Raw genomic sequence first — 26,042 nt, forward strand, 5'->3', positions numbered from 1 at the left:
AAAATGAACACATTTCATGTAAATAACTATTGCAGTTTTTAAAGGCCTACTCCATTAGCATACTCTTACTGATGGAAAACAGCTGGTGCACTAACGTGTTCCCAGTGTAACTCACACTTTGTTATTGTATTTGTTCTGTCCAGAGAGATATTACAGTGTATTCGGAAATTAATTGAGTCACAGAATGTACTGAACTAAGGGAGTTGACTTGGTCTGTCTACTGCAGCAGCTGTCTGTGTTTTAGGCTGCTTTTTTGATCTTTTATCTCTCTCTCTTTTTTTTTTTTTTTTTTTGCACCTCTTCCCCTTTGTACTGAACTCTGCTTTCAACAGCATTTGACCTACGCATAGCATCATCACCGTCTGGCTGTGTACTGTTTTTGTAAGCCTGCCTTTGAAGGTTGCATACCCAAAATCATTCACTCTTCATAGCCAAATGCCTACATGAAGAGACACAAAGACAAGACAGCAACACTAATTTGTTAAATATGCCAGATGTATTATAAAATGGTCTATAGTAATTTTATATACTGAATGGGGAGCATATATGTGTATATGTCCTTTTTTTACGTGTTTAGGGTATTGGGCTGTTTTTTGTTTTTTGTGTATGTTTGTTTGTGCCATTTTATTTGTATCTAGGAGCTGGGGTATGTTTGTAGTTTATATTACCTATTGTTCCCGCCTTCCCGGACTCCAGGTAGAAACTGGCTGCTGACTAATTCTGATACAGTGGATCTCTTCCTCCTGTGACGGTCGTGTTATTATGCATAGTCTCTCACAACTGAAGTAAACCAGCAGTGAGCTAGCTTTTATTTTTTGTATTTCGTTAATTTTTTTTTTTTTTAATTTCAAATGTGTAGATTGTACAGCCTGCTGTCAGGATGAAGGACATGTAATAATGTGCCATGCTGCACCGTGGATTTTTAATTTTCAAAATCCATTTTTTTAATTGATTCATAAAATGTGCACAAAATATCAACTGTTATGTCACAGAAGCCTCTGTTCCCTTCATGCCTGTGTGTATCCATAGACTCGTTCCTTTTTTGACGAAGGAAGTAAGACCCACCCTTGTTTGTTCTGTTGCAAAGGGTGGTTGAACTGTGCTGTGAGTTCAGTATTGAGATAAAGTGGACTCATACATCACACCATACTCCTCCTGGGTAACACTGTCACTTTTTAATGGTCAGTGAGCCCTAAGACATTTGATTCTCACCTTAACAATCCATCTGTTTTGTACCATGCAGGGACATTCCAGTGAAAGGTTTTGACACATTGACTCTTTTGTTTTTCCCAGTTTTCCCACTGGAAAGCAGTGGTGACATTAAAACAAAACATAAAGCATTTGGATATGTGTAGGAAGCAAAAAGTGTAGTGGAAAAGTGGAATTTTCAATTCCTCGCACATCTGCCCCTTATACTGATAATGAGCTCGTGCATACTTAGCATTCTCTTGGCCAGCTTCATGATAGTTGCCTGGAATTTCTTTCCAAATTCCTTTAGGTGGTTCCCTCATGTGGTCAGCATAGTCCAGTTCAACCTAACAGTCTCAGTTTGGGTTAAGTTAGACAATTATGGATACCAGATCATCTGATGCAGCACTGTCACTGACATTAGTCTAATAGCCTGTACATGGTTAAGTGTATTTTGTCATGTTAAAATTGTGTTTTTTTTAAATGTACCCTTAGGTGGTGATTTGTTGAAAAATCTAACTCGGAGCTATTACTGATTTGGGTCGGCAGCATTTAATACTAATGCTGTTTTTGAACTGCAATCCAGATAAAACATTATTTAGACTGATGTTACTGATGGTCTGACTAAAGGTTGAAAAAAGTTTGTACATAAGGCAGATAAGAATTTACTTTCATTGTATGATAAGGACAGAATGCTTTCTAAAGGTAGGGTATAGATGATATGACTGAAACTGTTTTTTAACACTCTGTTTAATTTCTTGTGTGACCTGGTGTTTCAAGGGAACGAGGTTATCATGTATCTAAATCTAATGACACTCAGCCAACAGACTGGACACTCCAGCTGGAACTAAGCCCACTAATTGTGTGTGTGTGTGTGTGTGTGTGTGTTGTGGGTAGAGCTGGAATGTAATACACAACAAAATAAACAGACGGCGGCTCATTGGCTAAGCTACATGGCAGAATTCTTTCCGTGGACTGACAAAGATATTTTAAGGTTGTGGGGCTACATTAATTACCTTTTAATTAAATTTGTAAATAAAAACATGTAGTCATGCACTTCTATCAGCAGTGCAACTGAGTTAAAAAACAAACAATTCTCTAGAGACATTTTGAAAAGTGTAGTTTATGTTTTCCTGCTTGGTATACTTAATCTATTTTCCTTTATTTGCTATTTAAGAAAGGCAGCAGCTTATATTTTAGACCTTCAGGTCCTTATTTGTCTAAGGAACTATTTTTACTAGCGTAACAGAATCGGCTGGTTTCCTGTGTCAATCTCGTAGGCATTTTAATGTGTTATTTGCAATGGGCAGGGTCATAACACCTTGACCCTTTCCTTTAACTTACATTTACACTCTTTGCTAAGTTTAATTACATGTGATCATAATGTAGCAGTATTGAATAATAGAATAAACAGAATATTACATACCAGCTGAATGTGCATGTCGTCTACCAAGGTCAGTTGATTGATCCCTAGCTCCTCCTGTCCATGTGTTGAACTATCCTTGGGCATTTTACTGAACCCCAAGTTGCCCTCCATGAATCCATCGGAGTGTCTTTGAATGTTAGGCAAAGTGCTTAGGTAGAGTTAAAGGCATTGCATGATTGTGTATTACTGGTTGAATGAGACTCCTAGGTATGTTATAGATTCCAGTCCATTGCATTTACTGTATATTGTTTCAGTGGCTTATAATGTTGAATGGTGCATTGACCAGGTGTAACCAACAGAGGGTGCCACTTTCACATGAATGGAAAATGGAATGGTTCATGATTTTTGTCACCTGATGGCAGCACTGCACTCGTAATGGTTGGTATTGATGTGAATTGGAGGCATTCAGTTGGTCTGCAAATTCAAACTTTTTATTCTCTACTCCAATTTAAAAAAACAAACAAACTTCAATATACACCTGATAATTTTAATATAACATGGACTTCAGTTTCTTCCTAAAGCCTGTCAATTTCTTTTATCTTGTACATTTTAGATTTTTATTAACCTCAATGTCCCTCTTTGTGGTTCTACTCAGATGCTACAGGATTGCGCCAAAGCCCGCAGGGAAGTGGAGCTTCACTGGAGGGCATCACCTTGTGACCACATTGTGCGTATCATCGATGTTTATGAGAACCTCTATCAGGGCAAAAAGTGTCTGCTTATTGTTATGGAATGGTGAGTATACAGTTTTGGGGTGCCCCCCCCCCCCCCACTGAAAATGTGCAGTTGGGTCTATAAGTAATTAGACAGTGACACAGGCTTTACAGATTTGACTCTGTACACTGTCCAAGTAGATTTTGAATCAGTCAGAATTGTTCCACTGACAGTTTGATACACAGCAATTTGTATACATTATCAAAAAAGTCAGAGACTCAATGAACAACCTAATAAAATTCTGAATTTGAGGTTCATTGTAATTAATTGGATTTTAGTAATGCTTTTTCTCGTTCTTTAAGTTTAGAACTCATGGCCATGACTAAATGCTATGTTTCCCTTCAGATTCTTTCCCATGCCTTTACTGCTGCCACATTCAGTTGATCCTTGTGTGTCTGCCTTCAGTTTTGTTTATAGTAGCTAAATATCCCATTTCTCTGTCGTCACTGTCTTTTTTAAAAATGTACTGTTGCAAAATTACTTGCCTGAGTTCTTTTGCACAAACTGTTTCTCAGTTGTATCATTTTATATTGAAATAAACCTGCTCAGATTTAAGTTAAGACATAGAGTCACCACCATGTTACCGTGGCACCCAAATGTGTGACCATTTGCCCAAATTGAGTCATGCAAGAAAAAAATGACCCCAAGTATCATAGCAAATCTACAGCAGAAACTCTTGGGAGGAAAATAGGAAAATTGCAACGTCCCAGTGAAAGTTAGGACCTCTGCATGATTGAAATGCTTTGGCTTTACCTTAAGAGAACTGTGCATAAACACAATACCCACAAACCTCAATGAACTTGAAGCAACCTTGTAAAGACGTTCCTCAACAACAATGTGTTCCTCAATATCATACTGAATTGTTTTCTGTAAGACTGGAGTCATGCAGAAAATTATGTTATTACTGCTAAAGATGCAAGCATGATGCCAGCTAAGATTAGATGAGCGTCATTGTCATTGTATGCACAAGTGTACAAGAAACTGTTGAACTTGGTGCACACAGACAAACAAACAGGTATTGATGGGTTTTACTGTAGCTTTTCAGAAGACTGCAACAGGGCAGTAATTCGATTTGAATTTGATAGTGCTCTGGCTAAGAGCTGGAAAACGTGTTAACTCTCTGGATACTTTTTCGGGGGGGGGCTTCCCCTTCAGAGTCAAAATCAAAATCGTCAGGTGGAAGAACCCATGCATTTCCCAGTCGACTTGGTTCCCCCTCGACCTGCCCGACCATGCAGAATGAGCATCTAACCACTTGACATAGTCATACGTTCTCTGCATATTACTTTGAATAAGGATCTTTGGTGCTAGCTAGCTGCATGCAGACCAGTAGGCAAGCATATTTACCACTTTCACTGATCATGGAAGAAAGGTAACTTCCTGATGCACTCTGAATGCACTTACCTTTTTCTGAAGAACAATTAGATCATAACCTAAAAGACTGAACTGTGAAGAAAAAACAATATAAGCTAGGGGTGGGCAATATAAACGACATACGATAGAAACTATATAAATTTGGCCAACGATAGAGATTTTGACTATACCGCGATAGCGCGTGTTGATGATGTCATCAAGCTGCGCCTGTTTTGGTCGAAAGCATCGCAGCAGCTACAACCATTATCATCTGCAAATTATGCCGGGCGACAGTCATAGCAAAGTGATGAAGCACTTTTGAAATATGGGGAAAGCCAAAAACTGCGCTTCCTCCACTTCCGTAACATTGATTCATTAATGTTGAATTTTCTCGCAGCTGTTCTATTCCCATGTTGTTGCAGTATATTAATAACTAACCTCGTATTGTGGATGAATAATCTCAGTTGTTCTCCTGACTGAAGTTTGGCCTGTGTATAGCATCCTGCTATGCGATTGCATTTGTCCCTAACCACCAGAATCCCTCACGTTAACTTTTATCGAGTGGAAAAAAAGTTGGCGTTCATCCTCCAGCTTCACTGTGCTAATGTTGTGCTAACATAGCTGTGTCGCTAGCAATCATGTAGCACAACATTATATACCAGGTAGTCCAACTTCAGTAACCCTGCAAACACCACTGCTGTTTAGTTTTCTGTCTTCATTTATGTTGGAAGTGGTAGCAGAGCTGTACGTTTGAATTAGTTTCAAAAATCTGTCAGAACATGGTATGTCAGGTTTAGGTGGAAACTAGCGAGCTAACTTCCTGTTAACTTGTAACTCCGTTAAATTTAATAAATATTGTTTTCATGGATGCCTGGATGTTAAACTTAATTGTTACACCTGTTAAAGCAGCAATGCTGATGATTTTATTAAAGATGAAAGAATTTAGACCGTTTTTAACTTTCAGTGTTCGTTTGACTTTGGGATCTGAAGGGACGGAGTTTTGGACCCAGATTACTCCGCGAAGCTCCTCACTACGGCAGCCGTAATGCTCTGACAATCCATCAAGCAGTGCGGCTTACCAAAGTTGTACTAAAACATTTTTTAACAGATTTCTGCACGCCAAAATCGGTTCGAGGTCAGTAAGCACAACCAGAATTCATACATAAGGCACACTCTCGATTTTTGAGAAAATTAAAGGATTTTAAGTGTGCCTTATAGTGTGGAAAATACGTTATACAGAAGAAAAGAATATATCGTGATATATATCGTTACCGCACATGCTTCAAATTATACCGCGATATGGATTTTAGGCCATATCGCCCGGCCCTAATGTAAGCACAAATCAAGCTCAAAGTTTGGAGGAACTTCTAGTATTTAAGTAGAGTATTGTATTGAATGCAAAAGGGCTGACCCAGACCTGGACACAGTCGGTGGCTGCCATTGTGCTCAAATGCAAAACTGAGGATTAGGTAGAGATAAATTAAAGTTAATACTTTATTAAAGAGCAAGTACTTATGGATTACATTTTTCATTAATGATACTTTCTTCTTTATATGTCTTCATTAAAAAACGCTTAAATGGTGGAGGAAAATATAAACTTTTCAGAAGGTTGTAAGCAAGCTTAAATTAGAGTGGTAACAATGTGTTCGATATGTAACAGGATTGACAGGATTTGTTGGGAACAATCAAAGTGTTGGTGAGCAGCTTTTTTTTCTTTAATCCTAAACGTAAATTTATCTTTGTTTTAAAATACATAAGCCTACTCATCTTTAAGTATTTCTCATCTACGGGCTATTATGCCAAACCATAAATCGAGTGAAATTTTCATTTGTTATATAGTTTTCAGTTTCTAGAATTGGTAAGGTAGGTAAGGTAAGATTACCTAGAACAAAGGTGAAGTGATACTCATCTCGACCTCTCTGTTGCTCTAAGCAAATTTCTGCCAGGTTAGTTATTGTAAATCACTTGTGTACAACCTTTGAAATGACCCATTTCTTCTAAATGACATTGGTACAATTTCCTTGCTTTTGTAGTTCCACTTGAAGCATTTTAAACCACCCTCCCCCCATCCCCCACTACCAACTTCAAACACGTGCACTCATTAGGTTTGCGGTTTCAATTTGTAGTCGTCGGCGTTAGTGGACCGATCTGCCTACACACTGACATGCGAAAAAATGGCGCCGCTGATGACTCATTTCCTTGAGAAAATGTGCTAGGCATGAAACGCCAATGAAGTTTTCTGATGAAGCTAAAATGATTCCTAGAAAATCACCTGTGGACAGAGAGAAACATAGTCAGGCATTTCTCTTTTCTAGATATGCTGAGTAACTGAGTCAGTGTGATGACCTACATTTTTGTTTTCTCCCGTGTTGTGTAAAAACCCAACATGTGAATATGTCAGGTCCGCAACATAATTTTGGAAATTCGGTGCTGGTCATCTCTCCTGCATGACAAACTGGAAGCGGAAGTCTGTCTGGAACTGCTGGATAAACATGTTATTTGTACAACCTTCAGCACAAACTTGGTGGTTTGAACCGTATGGCATTGTGGTTATGGGATTTCTTTAATTTCAGAGTGCTAACCACAGTTGCTACTACCACTCCCGATTGCTAGAAACTTTGTTCTTAGTATTACACTCTGTTATTAGAGTTTTAGATCCTTAGAGCAAATACAAACTTGCCTTTATGATATATTCATTGAGAAAATCAGCTTAAAAAATCCAGTTTTATAACACTGTACCCTCCACATGTACATGTGAAAGACTGTAGCTTAACAAGTGTGTTACAGTTTGCTGCTGTTATGGTGTAAAATGTGCAATTCCTCTGAGCTTTTGAAAATATTAAAAGAAGTGTGAATTCTCAGCAGAACAGATGCTTCAATAGATGCATTTACATTGATGAACCCTACTGCTTGCAGTGCAAAAGTATAAGATAAGTTTGAATAATGGCTGGATCACCTCAGAACTGGCAGTTTAACATGTTGATCTCTCACACTTTTTTTTAATCAAAATGAGTTCAATCAAACTGCTGCCCATTTTTCAGTATGCAAAATGTGAATGATTAATTTAAAGAAGTTCGAAGTGTGCTGTGGTTTAGAAGCCCTGTCCCGTGGCGTCCCCGGATCTTGCTTGCTTGCTATACATACGCACACTGCCATATACCATTAGACACACTCGGATACCAAATTGACGTTGATGATTCTACCTGAAACTCTCACAGTCATACCGTGTGCAATGAGATTAAATGAAACTTAACATCAAGCATGCTAAGTGCGAGTTTCTCATACTCATTTAAATTCAGGCTAACATTCATTAGTTTACCAGTGGTCAGCATCTGCTTACATCGACCTTTTCTTCAAGTCTTTTCACATGCATATGTCTGCGCCTCATTGGTAATACATAGTGTGGGGTGTTCCTGTGTGTTATCATAATGTGATGAGGGGCCATGGATGTGTAAGCAGTATTTTACTAAATCTGACTACAATATAAATATAGATACTTTCAAGATGGTTCATACATAAAAGTATTCTGCATAACACGTTTTTGGAACCATAAAGGGGGCATTTAAAGACCTAGTTTATCAGCTACGTTGAACACATTAACATTCTGTTTAGAGCAGTCTTTAACATTTGCGCAACACAGGGAAGCAGGAGCTCAATCAACCGGCAATCTGTCTGTTAGTCATACTAGAAGTGTGTAAAAGACCATAGCAACCTACTTCTGTGTCTTTCACAGACTCTAGCTGGACCTAGTAGATTGCCAGTAAAATAGTAGTAATTTGTATCGTAAATTTACTTGAACTAACTTAAAAAAACCATGCAAATTTGAATTGTTGCCGTGCACACTTTGTGGTATACAAGATGAACTAGTTACATTCATGGAAGAAGGAAGTAACTGTAAGATTTAAATACCTTACAGATGGCGGATTAGATTAGTTTGCAAAAGGTGTGAGGAAAAAGTCATTTTATTGGTTTCGCACACTTTTGTTGGTCAACCAACAGACCGCAGACCACCTCTACAAGGCAGAGGAAGAGAGCATCCTCTTTGCTTTGAAACGGCTCGAATGGTGTGCTGTATTTCCTACAACTAGGGCACACACCAAACCCCACATCCTGACAGCTATTTTAGCTTTTGTGCTACCCCCCCATATGTTTCAGAGGACATGTGTTTTAATGTGTTTTCGCACTGCAGTTAATTTACCAGAGTTTTTCTCTCATTTTAATTTTGTCCCAGTGAGAGCAATTTCCTCTGTGTCTCTATTGGTATCATTGCAACAAGCCACCATAATTGTTTGTTTGGACATCTGGTAGGGTATCACGCTGTACATGCAATAACCTGGAATCAAACATAGAAGACTGTAAAGCACGTGTATTTACTGACATAAGGCTTTTTTTTTTCTTTTTTTTAGCATGGATGGTGGCGAGCTTTTTAATCGAATCCAGTCCAGAGGAGACCAGGCCTTCACAGAGAGGGGTAATAAACCTATATTGCCCTAAAAATCCCAGCATTTCTTACTATGCTTTATGATGTGATTATGTAGAAGATTTGATTAATCATAAAGACATATGCATTCTGATACCAGCTAAATACATGCCACAGTCTCCATTTGTGACGCTTGACATTTGCTGTCACAGTCACTTAAAATCTGTTAAAACACTGAACTGTCTCATCACTTCAGAGGCTTCTCACATCATGAAGAGCATAGGTGAGGCTATACAATTTCTACACGCAATCAACATCGCCCACAGAGATGTCAAGGTACGTGCTCTTTGCATTGCCTTATCATACTTATTCATAAGAAATAAACTTCATTTTTCTTTAAACTGAGGATGACGTAAAGTTACTAATGTTGTAATCTTATCTTTATGCTGGATTCCTGAATACTATCTGCAGCCAGAGAATTTACTGTATTCCTCAAAGAGACCCCGTGCCCTGCTCAAGCTCACAGACTTTGGTTTTGCCAAGGAGACCACCTCACTTAACTCTTTAGCTACTCCTTGCTACACGCCCTACTATGTTGGTAAGAACCGGTTTGTGTTTATTACTACATTACAGCTGCTCTCATTGATAACTAGTTAAAAACATCCCTCTCTTGCCTTTTCCTTCTTTTCTTCCTTATGGCATACAGCTCCAGAGGTTCTCGGCCCAGAGAAATATGACAAGTCATGTGACATGTGGTCGTTGGGTGTCATTATGTATATCTTGTAAGTTCTTGTTTTTTTCCTCCCTCTAATCCTTTTGTTATAGATGTCACATTCAATATGGAAGCATATAATGATGTTTTACACCTTCCACAGGCTGTGTGGATATCCTCCGTTTTATTCTAACCATGGTCTAGCCATCTCTCCTGGGATGAAGAAGAGGATCAGAAATGGTCAATATGAGTTTCCCAACCCTGAATGGTGTGATGTATCAGAGGAAGGTAAGATCATAAAAATAGACTTTGCTAATGCAATGTCGAAACTAATTTATTTAACTTTATATGGACTTGTAATATTTCCTCTACCAGTCAAAGGTTTGGACACACCTTCTCATTAAATGGTTTTTCTTTATTTTCATGACTATTTACATTGTAGATTCTGACTGAAAGTATCAAAACTATGAATGAACACATATGGAATTATGTAGTGAACACAAAAATATGAAATAACTCAAAACGTGTTTTATATTTTACATTATTCAAAATATGCACCCTTCGCTTTGATTACTGCTTTGCACACCTCTTGGCATTCTCTCGATGAGCTTCATGAGGTCGTCACCTGAAATGGTTTTCCAACAGTCTTGAAGGAGTTCCCAGATATGCTGAGCACTTGTTGGCCTTTTTCCCTTCACTTTGTGGTCCATCTTATCCCAAACCATCTCAATTGGGTTTAGGTCAGGTGACTTTCTAGCCAGGCCTTTTGGCGCAGCACTCCATCACTCTCCTTCTGATAGCCCTTACACTGCCTGAAGGTGTGTTTGGGGTCATTGTCCTGTTGAAAAATAAATGATGGTCCTACTAAACGCAAACCCGATGGGATGGCATGTTGCTGGAGGATGCAGTGGTAGCCATGCTGCTTCAGTGTGTGCCTTCACTTTTGAATAAATCCCCAACAGTGTCACCAGCAGAGAACCCCCACCATCACACCACCTCCTTCATGCTTCACGGTGGGAACCATGGATGTAGAGACATCCGTTCACCTTTTCTGTGTCACACAAAGACATGGCAAGTAGATCCAAAGATATCAAATTTGGACTAAAGCATGGATTTCCACTGGTCTAATGTCCATTCCTTTTGTTTCTTGGCCCAAACAAATCTCTTCTGCTTGTTTCTTTCTTTCTTTCTTTTTTTTTTTTTTTTTTTTAAAGTAGTAGTTTCTTGACCATAAATGCCTGATTCGCACAGTCTCCTCTAAACAGTTGATGTAGAGGTATGTCTGCAACTGGAACTCTGTGCATTTATCTGGGCTCTAATTTGAGGTGCTGTTAACTTGGAATTTCTGAGGCTGGTGACTCGGACGACTTTATGCTCAGCAGCAGAGGTGACCCTTGGTCTTCCTTTCCTGGAGCGCTCCTCATGCGAGCCACTTTCACTCTAGCGTTTGATGGTTTTTGCGACTGCACTTAGGGACACATTCAAAATTGTAGCAATTTTCCAGACTGACTGACCTTCAGTTCTTTAAGTAATGATGGACTGTCTTTACGTAGCTGATTGGTTCTTAATATGAATTCTAACAGTTGTCAAATAGGGCTGTCAGCTGTGTACAAACCTTGCCTGCGCAACACAGCTGAGGGTCCCGAGCCCATTAAGAAGGCAAGAACCCCGACAAGGCACACATGTGAAGTGAAAACCATTTCACGTGACAACATCATAAAGCTCATTGAGAGAAGGCCAAGAGTTTGTAGCACTGTCAACAAAGCAAAGGGTCGCTATTTTCAGGAATCTAAACTAAAAGTTATTCAACAATGTTTTCTTTGTTACAAAATTCCATGTATTTTGTTTCATATATTTGATGTCTTCAGTATGTATCTACTGTAGAAAGTAGTAAAAGTAAAGAAAAAAAAACATTAAATGAGACGGTGTCCACACTTGTGACTGGTGGTGTATCTATATGTAAAATGGAGCTATGGAGGTGCCTTATTTCTAAACAAGAAATTTCATAATAGTATCACTTTCAAGTCTTTATAAAAGATTTCACCTAAATATGACAATCAGACTGGTCTTTACTTTATTATCAAAAAATAGAAACTTGATGTGTTTCACATCCTTTACTGTCGTTCACATTTTCTGCAATTGAAAGTGATGCATTTATTCTGTGATGGATTTTTGTTTAAAAGAGAAAATGCAAGCTGTTGTTGCTCTCTATACCTTGTAAAATGACTCTAGTTTTTGTGGAAGTTGTCGACTGATGGGTTGTACTTACTGTAATGCATTACTCAAGAAGCAGTGCAGTATTTACTGATGATAAAGTCGTCTACTTCAGAGTGGGTTTTTTTCTTTTTAACCACAAAACAGACAAAGCAGTATATCAAAGAAAGATGAGCTCTAGTGTTTACAGTGTTTTGGTTAAGGCAGCCAAAGTATTACCATCATACCAAATCTTACACACTTTTTTTTTTTTTTTCAATTCACATAACCTAATTTAGGAAATAAGCGACAGAGGTGCTTAGCACTATTGTACCACATTAAAAAGATTTGAACCTTGTGGTTGCCTGGGTCTTTGCTGTGTGGAGTTTGCATGTCGTCTCTGGGCACTCTGGCTTGCTGACACAAGTTATTGGTGATCTTAAATTAACCATTTGGACTGGTGACTTTTCCAGTGCGTAGCCTGGTTAAGAACATGAATAATTTGGAAACCTTTTCAAATATGGGATACTACGGACTCTCCCTGAACTGTGATTATATCATTACATCTAGAACAAACAGACATTCAAAATGCTAATTAGGTTTGAAAGTCAAAGGTTGCTGAGATCACATTACTCAAATGTCCAAGTGGATACAGTTATTTTGGATTTTAAGAGTCAATTTCAGTCTGACATAATTGTCTACAAAACATTCTTTTTGATTCATTTCCTTAAATCAGATTTGTAAATACATACAAAGGGTGATTTCATACAAATGTCTCTTTTATTTTTATTAATATAATAAATTATTTTTGCAGCGAAACAGCTGATTATGACTCTTCTAAAGACTGAGCCCACCCAAAGGTTGACCATCACAGAGTTCATGAATCATCCCTGGATCAATGTAAGCACGCAAGTTAACTTCTGCTTAAACAGCTTACTAAATTTTATTTATTTAATCTTTTATTTACCCCCTTTGGTTAAAATCATGACTGTTTTTCACCATAATCTATATATTTAAGTAAGAATGAATTTGCCTCTGTGTGTCATCCTAAAGCAATCAATGGAGGTTCCCCAGACCCCCCTTCACACCAGCCGGGTTCTGATGGAAGAGAAGGACGCATGGGAGGAAGTCAAGGTAAAAGATGCCTGCTTATCTTTGCACCATCCATATGTTGTCAGCTTTTATGGTGACAAATAGTCAAATAGAAAAATTACTTAATGTGAAAGTTGACACCTACTACCTGTTGCGGTTTCAGTTGTTTGATAAGTGCAAAAATCCATTTACATTTAAGAGTTTTTGGGGGATTTTTTTCCGTGCAAAAATAAATTGTGTTCCAAGAAAACATTTTAAATAGCTCATGGATATCAGAATCCAGAATTAAACATGGAAAGTTGTATTTTTTTGTCATTTATTTATGAATCTGAAAACACAAACTGCAAGTTTCTTGTGTAAGCAAAGTGTTACGACTACTTGATGTGCTGCACTGGGAATGCTTGCAGCTAATATACTGGAACATCTGTGCTACCTGAACCGGTGTAACCACAAGCTTCAGCGGAACTGTATTTTTTTTTTTTTTCTTCTTCTCTTCCTCTAACACAGTGTCTGGTGAAAATAGTTATATTAATCACATTAGTTTTCATTCATGTGAACGGAAACTTTAACAAGAAAAAAAATTGCAATGTTGTCATTGAGACTGAGCAGCTTTACCAACCCAGCGTGTGGATCTAGGGCAGTGTGTAGAAAACGAGTAGTCTACCTAAAAGGAAAAACAAATCAACTTTTGGAATCATGTCATGATTTTTGTTTATTAATCTATTATTTCTACTTGAGTGTGTTTGCAACAGGCTCACCAAGTAAAACAGATGAAGTTATCAGTAGCTTGTTGGTCTCTGGTAATTTGAATGGATTAAATATCAAAATCTGGTGTGAGGGTATTTTGTCTGTGTTGGATTTAAAAATTAAAAACTCCCAGTAGTGGCTTCACATCAAGTGCATGCCAGGCACTGGCACCTGCTTTGCTTATTTGATAAACCAAATAGTTTAAATGTATGTCTCCCATTAAAACCACAGATTTTGATAAGTAAATAAAACTAATGGCGTTGTTTTGTTTCTCAATTTAACAGGAAGAAATGACTAGTGCCTTGGCAACAATGAGGGTCGACTACGAGCAAATCAGAATTAAGACCATCGAGGACTCGACCAATCCACTGCTAATGAAAAGGAGGAAGAAGGCAAATAACGCCGTGGCTACACCTGCTGCTCACTGAAAGATGCATGCATGCCTGCCTTCACATACAAACACAGGTTGTGAAAAGGAAGCAATAATTTGTCGACACGTGAGTCGGGTTGCATGGATTTTTCTTTCTTTTTTTTTTCTCAGTGTTTTATTTTTCATGACAAATTGTAATGTTTTGTAAGAGTGTTTGTTTTTATTACTCTACCATTTTAACAACTCATCGCTCTGCAACAGCAGAGGGGATGTTGATCTGTGTTTTTACACCACTGAAGAGATTATGAAATTTAGAAAAGGGGAGAATGGGGAACTGACACATCCTCTTGCCTCTTCTTTCCTAAATATCAGGTTGTGTACTCACAGGGGCTCTAATGTTGGAATAGGAGATGTACGCCTTGGCATTAGCAGTAGTTATTTTACACCCCCCACAAGCCTGCTCCAGCTCAAGCCCCAAACCTTTGAATGTTAACTCTGATGGCTAAATCCCAAAAATGAAAAAACAAAAAAACACAGACACACAAGGGAAGGTTTAGTTTTTCTTACATGCAAAATAAGCAGATGTATTTTGAACTGACAAGTGGAATGTAAAGACTCTGTCCTCGATTGTTGGAATCAGCTGGAAGTAAGCTGCTGATTCCCGGGACTCGGAGTGTGTGTCAGGTTCAGTTTGTCTTTGTGAATGTTGAACACAGGCCTATGCACTCACACAGGGGCCGTTCTGACAGAGCACCTCACTCGTGGCCCCTCTCTCCTATCTTTATCTACGCTTGTTTTTCAGGTACACAATTTTAGGGCAGAGAAGGAAGCCAGCTTAAAATACAGAAACTGGCCCGTCTTTCTCCTGCATGTAGCTCATAGGAGAGTTGGAGGCAGCCTATACTGTACTTTTTATGAATTCTATAAACGTTTTAGCATAGGCCTTAATGAGTACTGCTAAATCAGCAAATGGCTTTTAACTCAAACTTACCATTTGGTTCAAGCTTTTACCAATGTTTTGCTTCAGAATTTAAAACGTTGCCAGATTATATTTCAGGTTAATGCTATGCAGATGTTTTTTGTCATCAAATTACGAGTGATTTCTGTTTGTAGATGTGTTGAAGAGATGTTGAGCAACTGTAGGGAGTGTTCTCATGTTTTATGTAAGCAGTAGCATCCCCTTGGGAGTACAGAGGGCACACTGGTCATTTCCAGTTACTGTTGGTTGCACCAGGGTTAGTCAGGATATACTCAACTTGACTAATCTAGTGCAGTTCCATTATCATCTGTCAGTTCTTCACAATTCCTCGGAAACTGATAGGTTAGAAATAGCTGCTCCTCATCCTTGTGCACAGTCTGATTTACCACCAGCAAGCTGTCATCACATTCAGAGAAAGTATAATGGTCTCTCCTTCTGTAGTGTTTTGTTAATGCAACAGGACACTTCCCAGCTCACTTTGGGAATCATGGGAATATTATTGTATAATTTTGTCAGTTTAGGCCACTTCACTTTGTAAGATCACTTCCACTTTACCTGTCACATCGCACCTAGAAATTTCTTACAGGAAAAATATTCATGAAATGTTTGTGACAATGTTTATTTTTTATTTTTTGTCCCTCTCAACACATTTTTGTAGTGGAAACACAGATGTGTCTTGGAATCTGTTCAGCTCCCGTACATTTGTCTGCTTCAGCTTTGGATTAAAAAAACAACAACAACCATAAAACACCAACTTTCTCTTATCTCTTTTTTTAAAGAAAAAAACAGGATCTGTGTGTGAATGCCTGTGTTTCTGTATAGTATGGATTCAAGATCTCATCACAAAGCCAAGACTTTGAGCTCTAAAACCCCTTTCCGGTGCCCTCAAAGTAAAACTGAAAGTCTTGCACTTCAAGTCTGTTTTGTTGTATAACTGAAATTTTATGAAATTCAGTAAATACGGGGAAAATATATATATATAAAATATCTTCCTCATATTTGACCTATGCCTCCAGATTCAGGGAATTTTTCAACTGAAACACTTGTCGGTTATGATTCAGGTTCTTGTGTCGATTTGGGAATTGTGGCTTTCAGCCGAAGTGCACAGACTCAACTCGTGACCAGTTTGTATCATCCCTGCTAGAATGAGTGACTCCTGGAATATACGCATTTGCGTAGCAAAACAGCACAGTGGCATTGAGTCAACACAGACATTTGCCAACAGTGGGGTGTTTAGAGCAGTTTCCCGCTAGTGCATATGGTTCAGGTGCAAGGCAACTGTAGACTTTGAGCTTCCAGCTCTGAGTGTGACGAAACCCACAGTCATCTCTGTAAGACGTGTGTCTCTGCCAGGTAAGTGAGAGAGGGGGTAAATTGGGCCCCAGGGGAGTCCCTTGTGATAGTAGTCCTGTGGAGATTCTACCCCCTCACTACAAATGCACCAGAACCTTAGGGCGCCCACTCAGCATGCTTTTCACAAAAGATGGGTCCCCGGTCTCTTTCTGCGGTCTGGGTGGGTAGAGATGAGCAGCATTGTAAAATGTCATCACTATATGTACATGTTTTCTAAAGTAATATTCTCAGCAGCTGATGTGATTTGTGATAAATGCGATCAGAGGAAGTTGGTTTAGATGCTTGTTTTTTTTCCCCCTCATCAATTTAAAAACAAGTGATTAAAGAATTTTTCCTGGTCTGGAAACTGTCAGCAAGTTGGCCTCCAATATGTTATTGTTGTGTTCACTGTTTTTAAAAGGTGTGGGGAAATGTAGAGGATGGAGACTTCTCAGCTGAGCTGGTGACACACAGCTCAGTTCTTTGAAGTGGCATGCCATCCTGATTCTCACACACAAACACACATCCTCTTGTACGTGCCGGCTCTGACTTGACCTGCTGCAGACAGTAGAGCCGTAGATGCGGCACATTACCTCAGCAAGAAACCCACAGCACAGAGTAAACCAGACATGAAATGGAATCCTTGTGTTTTCAGTTTAGCATGTACAGTGGCTTATCTTTCACATGTGATGGAAATCCACATCATCTTACTGTCAAGAACAGCCCAGCGTGCATGTTGTGGTTAGCGCGGTTGCTTTGATTATGTTTTTCTGATAAATTTTCTTTAGGTCCCTGTAACAAAGGTGTGCTTCTTGGAGAAACATGTTTTGATCTTTGAAGCTGAGTTGCACAAGGAAGTGTCACTATACATTTAGTATAGTGCAAGTTATAAATACTGGAAAGCAAAGTGAGGGGCCTTTCTAGAAATAATACAATGGATGGCTTTTGATTTCTCAGTCGCTACCCAAAGAACTTGTTTTTTCTTTTTTTTTTTTTTTAAGAAAAGCTGCTTTTTCTTTGGTTTCAAGCTTTAATAAATAAATTATTTTGGAGAACAGCTTATGAATTTAGGTTCTCAGTGGCTCCTCTGTAATTCTCAGACTATGGTGCTGAGATCTGAGCTGATGGCAGTCAGACCGCCTGTTGCTGGATTGTTTTTCAAGATTGTTCTCTGTGAATGAGGCTGCATGTTTAGGCTCATTGTGGTGCTACAAAATGAATTTGGTAGCTATCAGATGCCTCATTAATATTAATAATAGTAATAATAATAAGTCATAATAGTTATTGTTATTATTAACAGTTTTTTATGCTAATATTCTGCCATGAAACACTGTGATATTCATCTTATATGCAGTTATACAGTGACTAGTTATAGTAGAATAGGATCGTACTGTGACAACCACATGCTTTATGTGTGGCACTTTTGTCATTTGCAGAACATAACCTAATATGGTTATGTCCTTTTTCAGCAAGTACCCAGTTGTGCAATGTGTGGGGAACTGCTGATAATATTGTTGTGTTTGCGAAATCCATCACAACATGATCAGAGCTCACATCGATGTCTTTCCAGTGAACAATGCAGAAAGGTTGCCAGGAAGAATATCCGTACTGTGCCTACAAAGTGACATGTCATGCACGGTGTCCTTTTACTCATCGTGTCATGCCAAGAAGGTGGGCTAATGACCTTTTTTTTCCAAGTTTGATGTATTGAAAACTCATAATGACTCATAATTGAGTGTGTCACGTTCTATCTAAAGGGTGTCAGTCTCTGAAGGTTTTAAATTTGGTGCATGTGTGTGTAGAAATATTCTTTGCAAACATGCTGAATCTTAATTATTCTAAATAATGAATCATAGCTGGTCTATTTGACATCTGACTGCTGTTTCCTTTTCTTCTTGAAGATGCTTTTGTTTCCTCACATAGCTTCATGATTTCTAAACAGACTTTGTTTTTCTATTAATTAAAAAAAAAAAAAAAAAAGTATGAGTTTGGTGTGGAATAATCTGACTGGCCTGTACAGAACCCTGACCTCCCTTAACCCCATCAAATTGCAAGTCAAGCCTCTTGTCCAACACCACTGTTGGGTGGTGGGCAATCATTCCCAGAGACACATTCCAAAATGTCATAGAAAGCCTTCCCAGAAGAGCGGAAGACATCATAGTTGCTCTGCCTACGGATTTAGGATGGGATGCCATAAAACCTCCTGTAGGTGCAATGTGAAGGTGACCGTTTTTGTCCATATAGTGTAGCTGCAAACTGACTGAACTTTCAATATGCACTTGCAGCCTTAGAACCAGTCTTATAAGAGGTACCTTCCCTTTGATTAATTGCCTCGTGATCGAGTACCGAAACCTCTGAATAAATGTTTTTTTTTCCAGGGTGGGGAACACATGCGTCTGTGTGCACTGTTTGTTACTTTCCTATACACGTGATCTATGAAACAGATGAGTGAAAGACTTTTTTTGTTTATATTTCCGTCAACAAAATCAGACACGCATGCATCTGTGAAAATGTTCTATTCACTGAAAACACCATGAAACTTAATTTTCAAAGATTCCACACAGCCGTATTTCATTTGCCCAAGGAACAGATATTTTAATTGCTTTCTTTATTGTGACCTGCTGTTTGTGAGCATGCCTGTACAATATTCAGAGATGTTGCATTCTGCTCAATGCCATGCTTTAGGTGGATGTGAATATTTAGCGTAAAAGAGTACCAGCGTGATACTTGTGAAAATGATTCTTCAGTTTTTCTCAGCCTGCTTTGAAGCTACTGCTGTCTGAAAGTCCACTCATTACATAACAACCAGATGTGATCTTAATCGGTTTACGTGGAACCGATTCCAGAGCTCTTTGGGGGGCGGGGGGTGACTGAAGTGTGAATCTGCAAGCATCTTTAAAAAAATCGAAATAAAAAAAGCACTGACCACAACACTGCTGACAAACTGCTTTTTGCACAGGTCAAAAAAAATAGCAATGCCCTGTTAGAACAAAGTTATGAATGATATCTTTTTGCAAGGTACTGTCATTGCTGAATTGATACTATTCATCCCACGTTGAGTCAGCAAGTGACTGACGAAATGTCCTGGAGTAGTTTCAGTGCAGTCCTGAGTCAGGTCAGGAACCTCACTGATGCTTGTGAGTTTGTTTTGTAGATGCTTCACTTTGAAAACAATCAAAGATACTACAGTACACAGAAGGTGTCTGTGTACAGTTTCTTCTTCTTTATTTGCAGTTCAGATCATTGACTGTTGTATGATGCTTTCACCACCCCCTCCCCAAAATAAATCTGCAATTGACTCCCCATGACTTTGTGCTCCCTTCATTGTGACGGAGTGGTTTTAGTTTGCCTGTCAGTTTTGTTCTAAATGTGTGTGACTAAGTGAGATTACTTTTGCATGCATGCAAGTGTGCATATGCCATTGAGGGTGAGGCTGGCTAGTTGGAGTTACGGTAAGTTAAGATACAGCAGTGTTGCTGCTGGTAAGTGATGTATATGGGTCACGTTTGAGGTTAGTGCATCAGCATGTTGACAGTGCAGTCTATGGTTCCTCACGTATACTGCAGGATGTGATGTATTCAGTGCTCTATTCCTTTTAATGGCAAACATAGCAGCTTTTACATATCGTGAAAGCAACTCTAAAGAGACACCTGTCATATTATTAAAGTAATTTATTTGAATTTAACAGAAGGCACAATAAATATAAAAAACACAGAATGACACATCTTTATAAATAATTATAACAAATGTAATATTATTATAACAAAGTGTCCTTTTTTTAAACAGCATGATAATGATTCAAAAGGATCCTAACAGAAAATTGTCCATAGGACAAATTGGTTATAACGTCTCATAAAAAATAAAGACAACAGTTCAGTAAGTCCCATACAAAAAATTCACATCTGTCAATACTTGTAAAAGTTCTGTTTCTCCCAGAGATGAGCTTCATATCTTGATTTAGGTCAGGAGGTCTTCGAGCAGAGGTTATTGTCTGTGTCGTTTAGAAGCCAGGTACGTCTCAAAGTAGTTAAACAATATGTCCAGCTCTCCCATGGCCTTGTATAGACCTCTGCTCTCCATCTGCAGATGAGCAAAGACAGGTTCACTTAGTACAAATGGCGAAAAGTATAAGCATGCACATTCTTTTGAAATCAGGATTACAAATATTGCCTCACTGCATGTGTGACTTTGACACTCACCTGAGTGTAAGTAGAGTTCAGATTGTTGATGTCGAAATGTTTTTTGCAGGAGAAGTAGTTCCTCTGTAAGAAGAGCAAAAGAGACATGATGTTACTACTGGTGATCTAGGTCTGCATGCGGACAGCATTAAGAAAAGAACCTTAAGGCGGGAACATTCAGTCTCTTCTCTTCCCTTTTTGCATAATCTGGAAGATGCACACTTGTGCATTTCAAAAATCACATGACTAATGCAGTATTAAGACTCGTTCTGTGAGCACTCGCTTAAACCCGAATCAACCTGTCGCAGGGTACTTTTTTGGCTCAATGAATTAAGAAATTGGATATTTGTAAATGCAGAGTAGAAGCTAACTTCCTTGCAGATGATCACACAAAGTCAAACGGCTATTTAAAGTAAAAATAAAAATCAATATATAACTCAATTTATAGGTGTATTTTATCAACCAAACCCTATCCACATGACCAAACATACTTTGCAGTGATTACTTGTAAATAGTTTTATTGAATTCTGCTCGGCTTTTTTTTGCTATCTTTAACGACTTGAGCGAACATAACAAAAAAGTAATATGAAGCCACTGAATGGTACTTTAAGGCATGCACTTGCGTATTCTACAGAGGATACTCGTGACCTTAAAGCAGCGCAAGGTGAATATTTACACGGTTTGTTTTGCTGTGGGAGTTAACACGTGTCGGATACTCACACACTGGGTGACATCTCTCTTCAGGGTATTGAAAATTTCTTGTATGGACTCCACGTGAGGCTTTAAGTTCTTGGTGTCTTCAGTCACTCCGGCCATGGCTGTCGGCAGAACCGTGTCCAGGTAAAATTCCAGTAAGCTGTTCATGGCGTAACAGGCAAACGGGCTCTGATGGAGCAGAACATCAGCGTGGTTATTTTCATGCTTTTCTTATCAAATCCTAAACTTTTTGTGGAGAGGGTTTTTTTTCCCCTCGAGAATCTTACCTTAAAGGAGTCTTCGACGGACTGATCTAGCAGCGCTGAGTCTAAGTCGTCGTTTGCTTCCTGCAAAAACAGCGAAGGAGAAAAAAAAGTAAGTGCGCCGTGAGACACCCGTGCACCCACAAAGGCTGACAGGCAGAAGTGAGAAAGTGCAGCATCCCCGCTGTGGGGAAGGCTGGTGATGCTGCAAAAATGCCTGCAGAGAACATGCTTTTACTCACGTAGAAATCTCTGATCCGTGAATAGTCCTGTCTGAGCTTCTTGAGCCTGACGGGGAAGCCCTCCACGAAACTGCAGCAGCGGTTGTTGCACATAGGAGAGCACAAAGCAGAGCTGAAGAAAGACGCGAGCGCCAGGACGCACAGGAGGACGGTCTGAGAAGTCATTCTGCTGGATAAGATGCTGAAGTGTTCTGGCTGGAATGAAGAGAATAGCTGGTCCACAGAAATGCTGATGCTCCTGCTGCTGCTGCACAAAAGGCTTTGTTGGATCTTGCTGAATTGCTCAGAAGAGAAAAATGTGTATACTAGAGCTCATCAGTTGCTTTAATTTATAGCAAAATCTGGCGAGGGAGGAGACTTACTGGAAGAGAAATGGTTAAACATGCTTCATACATGAAGGGGAATTTTTTTTGGCCTAGAAGCAGCTAGTGTGTTGCATATGTTCTACCACTCCCATCACATGGGTTGGTATTGACACCATGGAAATAAACTCTGACATCATTTTCTGTGATCAATAATTCAATAGGTTTTTGCTTGTTTTTTAAAAAATGATTTTTTTATATAGTAATAATATTGCATATATAATAAAAATGCTGCTACCACTACCAGTAATAGTAAATATAGTTATCCTTCCTTACATTATTATAATCATTATATATTTAGAATTTTTATTCAACCTGTTGCTTTTAAGTGACAAGTTTACACGCATCGACCCTACTAAGTTCCTAAAAGGAGCAGATAAAGAACTCCAAACTGATTTTTCAGTGTAAAAACTGTGTTTAAAGTCCATGAAAAGCAACGTATGACTATTCACAATAACAAAGGAAATCGAACCCCCATATGGAAATGACATGAATTGTGGTTTGAATATGATGACGCTGTGGATTCTCGCTGCATGTCAGACATACGTAATAAGAGTGCTTTTCACTTTGAGTTGGAGTTACTGCAGTCTTTCTTAGATTCCACAATCCTTTCAGTGAACCATTTTGCATTAAAAACAACGTATATATGTATTCAGATTTGTAATAGAGAAACCGCACCGAGAAGTGATTCAGTAATGTTGGGAGCGTAAGAGGTATTTCCCCCTTAGTACTTTTTTTTTTGAATGGAATGTCCAGCAGTCCAGATAATTTGATATCTCCCCAATTCACACGTCGTCTTAGGCCATGCATGTTAGGCAACACTGGCATTTAGAAAATACGCCCGTGTGTGTGTGTGTGTGTGTGTGTGTGGGGGGGGGTCATTCTGTGATCGCCTCTGTGTGATAAACAGACTTTGCAGTCAGCAGACAAATGAAGGGTCAAGCTAAAGTTCATTTAACACATGACACATACATAGTTTTGCAATAATATTGTAATAAGAGATTTAATAAAAGGGTTTCAAGTTGTTTTTGAAGGCAGAAGATTTGAAATGTCTAAATTATGGTGTAACTTTCAGTTTGTTACAAAAAATAAACAGCAAGGGAACATGTTATGGTTTGGGTTAGGGAGAAAAAAATCAAGAAGTGGTCAAATCTATCCATGATATCTATTATCTGTGAAATCTATAGTGTAGTCGTTAACCCATTCACTAACATGTAAAAGATCCCTGATTTGAGACCGAGAGCCGACAAACTCCATCCTTAGAGGGTCATGAGCTAGTGTACTCTCGTTTGGTCCCACGGTTATGTCATTAAGGCCAATCCAGCGTAAAATCTATGCATGGGGCAACACCTTAGGAAGTAAGGGAACAGCTGAAGTTACTCCATGTAAAATAAATGAATCAGCAGTGACCAGTTCATGGGAAACGCCTCATACTTCACATCAGTGCATGTATGAGCTCTGCATTGTGATTTTATAATTTGTATAATTAGTTGCTTTTAAGATACTTCTGACTAGTCTGATACGTCATTTTTCGTTCTGAAAATGACAAATTTTAAGTTGTTAGTCAGAATCTTTTGTCATAAGATGTCTATCCAGATAAACTCCTGAGTAATAGAAACCCACACCACACAATAAATGAGGTCTTCAGACCTGCCATTCACAGAACTGAGGTGTTATCAAGGTATGATTATTTCAGGTTGAAATTGTGTTACTGGTATTAGTAATGCTAATCCCGTTTGCCACGAGATATACCTGAAACCATATGCAAAAGATTAGCAAAAATGATGTCATCCATTGGTTTGTGGGCTACCGTCTTCATGCCTCCAGTTAAGCATTTCACCACACCTTCCTGTTGTAGGTACTAAGTTGGAAACCTTTTTGCCTTAACTGCTTTAATTCTTCGTTGCACAGATTCAGCAAGGTGTCGGAAACATTTCTCAGAGATTTCGGTTCATATTCACTTGACAGTTATGCACATCCACGATGAGAATCTCTTGTTCCACCGTATCCCAAATGTGCTCTGTTCGACTGAGATCTTGTGATCGTGGAGGCCATTCGAGTACAGTGAACTCAAAGTCATGCTCAAGAAACCAGTTTGAGATGATTTGAGCTTTGGGACATGATAACCTCCTGAAGGTGTCTACGAGAAGATGGATACTCTGGGATCACAAAGGATGAACATACCCAGTAAGGATCTAATAATACACCAATAATGCTCAGGTAGGCTGTGGCAGTTAAGTGATGCTAAGATGGTACTAAAGTGCGCCAAGAACATCATACGAGCAGCCTGACTGTTGATGCAATACCCTGCCATCCAAATGTCACAGCACAAATCTAGACTCATCACACCTGACGTTTTTCCCAATCTCACCAGTTGTGATGAGCCCATGCAAACTGTAGCCTCTTGCAACGCATTCCCGCTTACGGGGAGAACATGCAAACTCCACACAGAAAGACCCTGGCCTGATGGTGGAATTAAACTCAGGACCTTCAACAGTGCTAACCACCGTGCTGCCATGCTGCCTGTAGCAAGCAAAAACTCTTCTCGAGACTGAAAAAATCTGAACAGCAATCTAAGGCAAGGAAAATGTTACTGAAACTGAAAACACAGTGCTAAAAGGTCAAAGTATTTACTGAGGTAATAAATCAAGAGAGAAGTTGGGTCTTATTCTTTAAGGGCTAAGGCACTTTATAGTCGACTTCTCTGTTCTGGTACAGAGGTTACATCAGTCCTCCATCAGTCACATTGTAACAAGCTGTTTCCTGGTTTTGAATCAGTATGTAGCACCAAAAAAAGGAAAACCGCATACACTTTAATATAGCTGCCTTTCTCGGGTGCCATTTGCATTTCTGTCTCATTTTAATATAAAATAAAGTAAACTGACAGACTTGTGACTTTCACACTAGAACTCTGCAAAATATGGATGAAAGCTACAGGCGTGAAGTTATCTCTTTGTTTCAGCAATATGACAATACTATGAAAAAGAATCTGCGCTGTCAGAAAGTTAACATTTTCGTTAAGCGGCTCTTTCATCTCAGTCTGTAAAAGGTAACCTGTCAAACGAAACCGCAAAGAAGTGCTTTAGCAGTGATATTTCCCACACCACACAACGGTTTTCTTCTGCCAACACATCCCTTTTCGTGTCCTATTCACAATTTGCTTCAATGAAATGGGGACAAAGCAGAGCCAGAGCTTATCTTGCATCTTGTCGCTTTGTTGTAACAGTCGGCTGGGAGGCGTATGCCTTGTAAATAATTAGGTGTCTCTGTTGTCTTTGCTCTTAACCCTTCACCTCAGTTTGCTGATGCTGTCATGCACCAGTGCTGAGAATCTGCTGTCAGCGATTTTCAGCACTTTACATGAAACTACTGCTGATATCACATCCAGTTGAAACCTAACCCACTCCTGGAACTTGACAGAAATGAGCTGATATAACAATGCGTCTGAATGTGAATTTCTTGTGCTCTGCAGACCTGATGACTTGCACTCTGTATTGTAGTTATGCCTTTCCTCAGCCTTGTGCATCACATTTTTTGTCAGTTTATCAGAAACTAACGTGTCTTTACAGTCACATTCACCACACTCCTCTTTCACTTTCACATTGTTTGTCCGTTTGAATGCATGTATGTGTGTGTGTGTATGTGTACTCTTTTTTCCCCCCCCTCATTTGTAGCACACAACTCTTCTCAGGTATGTTTCAGTTATTGTTTATACTTTGTGGCTTTGGTTATATAAACATAAACAATTGTTATAAAGTGTGAGTGTGTGTGTCTT

General features: G+C 39.0%; 2 protein-coding genes across 2 annotated transcripts in view; one reads left to right on the top strand and one right to left on the bottom strand.

The window, feature by feature from the left end:
• mapkapk2a (MAPK activated protein kinase 2a) overlaps positions 1-15,948 on the top strand; it is a 31,287-nt gene extending 15,339 nt beyond the window's left edge. The window contains exons 2-10 of the mRNA XM_084928099.1: positions 3,210-3,349; positions 9,088-9,152; positions 9,358-9,437; positions 9,573-9,699; positions 9,808-9,883; positions 9,977-10,101; positions 12,821-12,906; positions 13,060-13,140; positions 14,130-15,948. Coding sequence (XP_084784225.1) covers positions 3,210-3,349; positions 9,088-9,152; positions 9,358-9,437; positions 9,573-9,699; positions 9,808-9,883; positions 9,977-10,101; positions 12,821-12,906; positions 13,060-13,140; positions 14,130-14,273 — 924 coding nt within the window. The 3' untranslated portion in view covers positions 14,274-15,948. The remainder of the gene's footprint in view (positions 1-3,209; positions 3,350-9,087; positions 9,153-9,357; positions 9,438-9,572; positions 9,700-9,807; positions 9,884-9,976; positions 10,102-12,820; positions 12,907-13,059; positions 13,141-14,129) is intronic.
• Positions 15,949-19,892: 3,944 nt separating this feature from the next.
• il10 (interleukin 10) lies at positions 19,893-22,449 on the bottom strand. Its single transcript, XM_084928100.1, has 5 exons — positions 21,906-22,449; positions 21,688-21,747; positions 21,425-21,589; positions 20,726-20,788; positions 19,893-20,606 (listed from the first exon to the last, which is right to left on the bottom strand). The coding sequence occupies exons 1-5, from the start codon at positions 22,068-22,070 to the stop codon at positions 20,511-20,513; spliced, it is 549 nt and encodes a 182-aa protein (XP_084784226.1). The 5' UTR covers positions 22,071-22,449; the 3' UTR covers positions 19,893-20,510.
• Positions 22,450-26,042: the final 3,593 nt, after the last annotated feature.

The sequence above is a fragment of the Perissodus microlepis genome, chromosome 5 (assembly GCF_051167445.1).
Source record: "Perissodus microlepis isolate ML-2025 ecotype Zambia chromosome 5, ASM5116744v1, whole genome shotgun sequence".
Taxonomy (NCBI): Eukaryota; Metazoa; Chordata; class Actinopteri; order Cichliformes; family Cichlidae; genus Perissodus; species Perissodus microlepis.

What these genes read in the sequence shown, in the direction of transcription:
- il10 (XM_084928100.1), bottom strand. Translation starts at nt 22,070, where the DNA reads ATGACTTCTCAGACCGTCCTCCTGTGCGTCCTGGCGCTCGCGTCTTTC. An exon ending in CACGGATCAGAGATTTCTAC is followed by an intron (nt 21,748 to 21,905) that starts GTGAGTAAAAGC and finishes CTGTTTTTGCAG; the next exon opens with GAAGCAAACGACGACTTAGA. An exon ending in AGAGAGATGTCACCCAGTGT is followed by an intron (nt 20,789 to 21,424) that starts GTGAGTATCCGA and finishes CTCTTCTTACAG; the next exon opens with AGGAACTACTTCTCCTGCAA.